The following is a 6,000-nucleotide window of genomic DNA, read 5'->3' on the forward strand; positions in this document are numbered from 1 at the left end:
ACAACTGTGAAGCCAGATTCCTCCACCATCCTCTTTTTGGATTTATAATTCCCTTCTCTCAAGAACAAGTTTCAACTTGAATAAAAATTTGAGGAAAGAGAGTTTTTCCTTGTTAACATGACTTAAATTGATTTAGGGTTTGAAAAAATCTAATGGCCCACATGCCACTGACAACTGGGAAGCCTGCTCTGGTAAATGGAGGGGTTTAAAAATCAACTTCAGCCGCATACACATTTACATTTTAAGAAAAATTCCCAACCCATATGATTGAGAAGACAGTCTACATGTGAACTGAATGAGCCACCCCATGCATCCTCTGCTTTGGCTCCTGACTAGTGGTTTAACCTTTTGGTTAGTAGGTCTCGTAAAATTTTCAGTCACTGTTTTGAAATGCATAAAGAGAGGAGAAAAATGAAGGAGGGGGAAAATGTGCCCCAACTTTTTCAGATGGCCAGAATCACTGTCTCCTATTTAATTCTCTGCTACTTAAGAAGAATCATTAAGCCTAGAAAATATCACTACATATTAGGAAACACACAAAAGGACACCCCAGTTTTGGCATGTTCACAATAATGTAAACAAGAAGTGGGGCAGGTCAAATATAAAATTAGGTGCAAATTTAAACTGCTAGTTATAACACTATAACTCCCTGTGCAGACACACTTTTCGCTATGAAACTGCTTTTTGCCAGTTTACTTTATGCTGCTTCAGAAGCAGCTTAAAATACACTGAAAAAAGCCCCTCTTATTCCCCTGCTGTAACTCCTCAATGTGGATGCTCTTACTCCAGAATTAGTGTCCACCCAGGAACGTATAACATCAGCAGTTTAACTGGAAAAATTTTCAATGCAGTCCGGTCCTATGTATCGTGAATTACACACCACAGCTGTAGTTTTCACTTCTGAGATCATTTCAACTATACTGCAAGTCCGCCGATATGCATCTAAATATGTTCAGTTAAGCACAGTAAAGCCTGGTCTAGGGCAGAATTTAAAGATATGAAATTAACAAGCATTAGCCAAAAAAAAGTTTCAAAAGCCTAATATAGACAAGGCACACTGTCTATATTAAAGCCTAGGCTGCCCCAAGGCAGTGTGCCTTGTCTGAGATACTTTTAAAGTGTGTTTGTTTATATTTACGAACATTACCCCTTAAGCCCTGGTCTACACAAGGCCTAACTCAGAGCAGCCCTGCAAACCAAGTGTTTACACTTAACACAGGTGACTTGCATGCAGTGCCATCCTACAAGCAGCACTGGCTGCCTGACCAAAGAAGTAAAGGACAAGACACAATGGAGATTCACTAATAAACCATTAATTAAGCCTGGACCGTCTGAACTAACCTGACAACCCCAGACAACCTTCCACCCCTCTCTCCATCCCCAGGACTTGTCTGCAGCACCCCCTCAACCTTCCCCCCCAGCCTGCTGTACCGAGTGCCCCCCCAGCCTCTGTACCCAGTCCCCGGCCCCAACCTTCCACCCCCACTGCGCCACCAGCCCCCTGCCCACAACATTTCCCCCCCCAGCCTTCCTCCTCAGCCCCCTGTACCGAGTGCCCCCCCAGCCTCTCTCAGCCCCTGTACCTAGCCCCCGGCCCACAACCTTCCCCCCCCAGCCTCTCTCAGCCCCTGTACCCAGTCCCTAGCCCACAACCTTCCCTCCCCCCCCCCAGCCTCTCTCAGCCCCTGTACCCAGCCCCCGGCCCATAACCTCCCCCCCCCAGCCTCTCTCAGCCCCTGTACCCAGTCCCTGGCCCACAACCTCCGCCCCCCCAGCCTCTCTCAGCCCCTGTACCCAGTCCCCGGCCCACAACCTTCCCCCCCCCCAGCCTCTCTCAGCCCCTGTACCCAGCCCCCGGCCCACAACCTCCCCCCCCCAGCCTCTCTCAGCCCCTGTACCCAGCCCCCGGCCCACAACCTCCCCCCTCCCCAGCCTCTCTCAACCCCTGTACCCAGTCCCTGGCCCACAACCTCCTCCCCCCCAGCCTCTCTCAGCCCCTGTGCCCAGCCCCCGGCCCACAACCTTCCCCCCCCCAGCCTCTCTCAGCCCCTGTACCCAGTCCCTGGCCCACAACCTCCCCCCCCCCAGCCTCTCTCAGCCCCTGTACCCAGTCCCTGGCCCACAACCTTCCCCCCCACTTCGCCCTAAGCCCCCTGTACCCAGCCCCCAGCTCCCGCTCTTACTCAGCACGACGGGCGGCCCCGGGGGTCTGGGGGAGGCGCTGCCCCCGCCCTGCTGGCGCGCCGGGGGGCCCGGCAGGCAGCTGCCGTCGGGGGCGAGGAGCAGCAGCAGCAAGAGGCCGGCCCCATCTCCCCAGCTCATGCCGCGAGCCGCAGGGACGGGGGGAGCGCGAGGACACCAGCACGGACCCCTCCGCGCAGCCGGTACCAGAACCTACTGAAGCGGCGCGCGGCGCAGCCGGTGCGGCCACGAAAACGGACTCACCCAGCCAATCAACGCCCCGATCCCACCCAGCCAATCAGCGGGGACACGGCGCCCCTACCCCTTTGCCAGGCGCTACCCGCCGAGCGCAGAGAGGCTGATTCACACAGGTTCCCTTCCCCCTCCCCAAGAGAGGTCCAATCGCAGGCCGAGCCAAGCGCCTGCCCGCCCTCGCTTTGCCTCCGGCTGGGGCCCTAGCCCCGGCCTGTGAGCGCTGGGCGGGCCGCCTCCCAGGACGGTCCATTACCTCCACAGACAGCTGCTCCCTGCACTGCCTGGTGTTTTAGAGGCTTATAACAAGAGATGGCCCCTCCATGAGCTGTTTACACTTCAGAGCAGATAACACCAGGAATAAAGATGCCAAACAGGGTGGGGAATATTTGGGAGTAGAGGAACCAGCCCCACCCTTCTGTCCTGCACCTCATGGCCAGTGCAATTTTGACAGCACCGTTTACATTGTAAACTTCAAAACTTACCTGGTTATTCATTGCTGTAGCTACCGCACAAGGTCTGTCAAGGTTCACCAGACGTTGGCCTTCACAGAGACTGCAGTGGATATTGAACATGGAAGAAGAACAGTTAGGTTCGGGATAGCTCTGAGGGAGGTTAACCAAAAAACCCATCACACATGGAAGGAGATGTCATTGGCAAATCCTACCAGGAGGCTGGGTCTGACCTCAAAAAACTATTTTCTAGGGTATCTTCCCACCCATGGAAAGAAGAGAGAGTGACAACATCTAACATTTAATGGAGGCTAATCCCAAAGGTTCATAGATATAGCCTGCTGAAACCATCACCTGCTCGGTCTTCAGAGTTTACGAACACCAGTAAAACTGACTGACATCTGTGTATGCAAAACAACAATATGTTGTCAACACTCTTCAGAGCAGGGTGGCTCCAGGCCCCAGCACGCCAAACCTGCGAGAGGTCCACCAAAGCCACGGGACCAGCGGACCCTCCGCACGCACACCTGCGGGAGGTCCACCGGAACCACCTACCGCCCTCCCGGCAACCGGCAGAGCAACCTCCCCCCCGGCATGTTGCCCTGCTTGGGGCGGCGAAATGTCTAGAGCTGCCCCTGCTTCAGAAGTATTAATTCACAAACATCCACCCATCAGTCTTCTCTAAGGGATAATACATCAACAGGCCTTTGAGTCTAAAGCACACCAAGTACACAGTGTCTCATCCTTTATGCTGAGGACAGAGGTCTTCTCAGCCCAGGGAGTGGGTAGAGTGTGTACTTTTCTGGAACCAAAAGACTCATCTGCAGCCCGAATACATTTAAAGGTTTGTCTCCCTAATAAGGCCCAGCTGTTTGCCCATCTCTCCAGGAATGTCAGCTTCTTCTCTCACACAGGAAAGGGAAGATATTTTTCCTCCACAAGGAAGATCAGTGATTCCTTTCTCCCCTTGCCAGAGTACATATACCTCATTGCAATCCCAAATAATATCTATTGCTCTGTTTTGAGAGTTCAGGACTATTCAGATTTAGGGATTTTCCATTCCAGTTACACCATGGGATACCAATAAAGTTGGCCCCTTACCTTCCTACTTGTGTTTATATGCAAATAATCTTTTTGGCTTTATATAAACAACAGTAAAGACCACCATATAGTGATTGCAGCTGCCATTACCACACTAGTAAATAGTAAGGAAAACAGGGTATGTAATGTGACTCTCCTCCGCACCACAATTGAATCAGTGGTCCCTGGCCATTAGAAGATAAACTCAGGTGTTTTGTAACTGCCCAGTAACAAGAGACCAACTCAGTTCTCAGTTCTTATCCTCAATTAAGAATGGCTTGACAGCAGGGCATCTGCTGATTAACTGACCAATACAGCATACAACCACGTGATAGATTTAGCTAATCACCCTGCAAGGACAATTTAGGAAATATAAGAACTGACTCCAGCCAATTTCAGACACCAGTTAAGCACAAAGCAGCACAGTAACATTATATAAACCACATGACTCCAGAATGTTTTTTTCTGGGCTTCTATATCACAACCTTACCCTACAGTCTTTGATGAAATAACTAAAGAACTGGTGTAGATAGAATCATTTATCAAGACAACAGATGAATTGTCCCTACTCCTAAACTGACTCTATAATATATTAAAATAATATAACATGCATATCTGATCATCCTTCTAATTAAGATTTTTCTTTGTCCCATTCCAACAAATTACCACTATAAATATGTTTCTTTAAGCAACTAAAACTAGGATTTCAGAGTTTTCTATTCATTTTCAAGATGAAGGATTTCACTGGAAACTTATAAGGATCCCAGTGGCCACATCTGATGTACTTTGAATTTAAATGCTGATCATTTAAAAAATAATCTTTCCCATAAAACTAATATTTACTTGAATTTGCATTTTCCTTGATAGGTGCACAGAAATTTTATAGTAGTATCTATATTGTGGCAGTGCTTACAGGCCCTAATCAGCATCCCATTCTGCCAGACACCCATAATAATAGATTTGAAGGTTAAAGTATTAGCTTTGATTGTTTTTACTGGACCTGGTCTATTCCTGTAGGCTGTATTTGGAGACTCAGCAGGCCTGATATGACATTGAGGCTGCATACCAGAACTGTGGAAGACTTTCACATTTTTTCTGTGTTTGGGTTATACTAAGATCACGATTTTAAAGCCAATGTGAAACATTACTATTAATTAATGAAAAGATTTAATGAATGGATTTGATGTGGCCATATAAAGAACATTACTACTTATCATCCATCCTTCCAAAAGAAAGTCCTGTTTTACTTAGCTCCCAACATAACAAGATTTTAGCAAGCTGCCTTTCAGCAATATTCAATTTTCAGAGATTAAATTCTATTTGAACTAATATATACTACCCTGATTGCCAGAACCAATGTTTTACTAGGTTCTGGCAAGAAGTAGGTTATTTGAGAGACCAGATTATAATATCCACCCTCGCTAAGGAGAATTGAAATTAGATTTTTGCAAAACTTCTTTCTGAATTAAAAAAAAAAGTCATAGCTTACATTTACAGTTTTACTACCAGGGCTCAAAGTCCATAACATTCACATTCAGAGCAGCAAACTTATCTAGCTGACCTTGAGTATCTTTCCAAGAAACAGAAAGAATATATTTTTCCCTTAAGGGAGCAAAAAAATATTTGTGCTTATACATCTCACTTCTACCTCACAAATAATATGCAGGCATCTAGCCCCTCTACTAGAAGAGAGAGATTTTTAGGTTCCAACACTGACCTACTTTAGTAAGAATCCCAATTAGATTGTCTTTGTAATTTAAATGTTATTCTATACTGAAAAACAACAAAAAGCAAAGTACATGATGTTTCAATGACTCTAGATCAAATGTGTGTATCTAACTACTAACCTGGAAAACTCCACTTTGGATCTGAAAGCCATGACTGATTAGTTTTTTTCTTAACTGTCAACATCAATAAAAAAGCTCTGAAGGCCCAGCTAAACCCTCAGACACATCTGTACAACCTCATCATTAGTTGGTTTGCACAGGTGTAAGTAACTGTCTCTCTAGAAAGGTAAGAAGACAAATTTATTTTT

The 6,000-nt window shown here is 47.0% G+C and overlaps 1 protein-coding gene across 1 annotated transcript in view; it reads right to left on the minus strand.

Annotated features, from left to right (window-relative positions):
- PLA2G15 (phospholipase A2 group XV) overlaps positions 1-2,398 on the minus strand; it is a 32,019-nt gene extending 29,621 nt beyond the window's left edge. Inside the window, exon 1 of the mRNA XM_030581721.1 lies at positions 2,184-2,398. Coding sequence (XP_030437581.1) covers positions 2,184-2,322 — 139 coding nt within the window. The 5' untranslated portion in view covers positions 2,323-2,398. The remainder of the gene's footprint in view (positions 1-2,183) is intronic.
- Between the last annotated feature and the right edge of the window lie 3,602 nt (positions 2,399-6,000).

Source organism: Gopherus evgoodei, chromosome 12 (assembly GCF_007399415.2).
Source record: "Gopherus evgoodei ecotype Sinaloan lineage chromosome 12, rGopEvg1_v1.p, whole genome shotgun sequence".
Taxonomy (NCBI): Eukaryota; Metazoa; Chordata; order Testudines; family Testudinidae; genus Gopherus; species Gopherus evgoodei.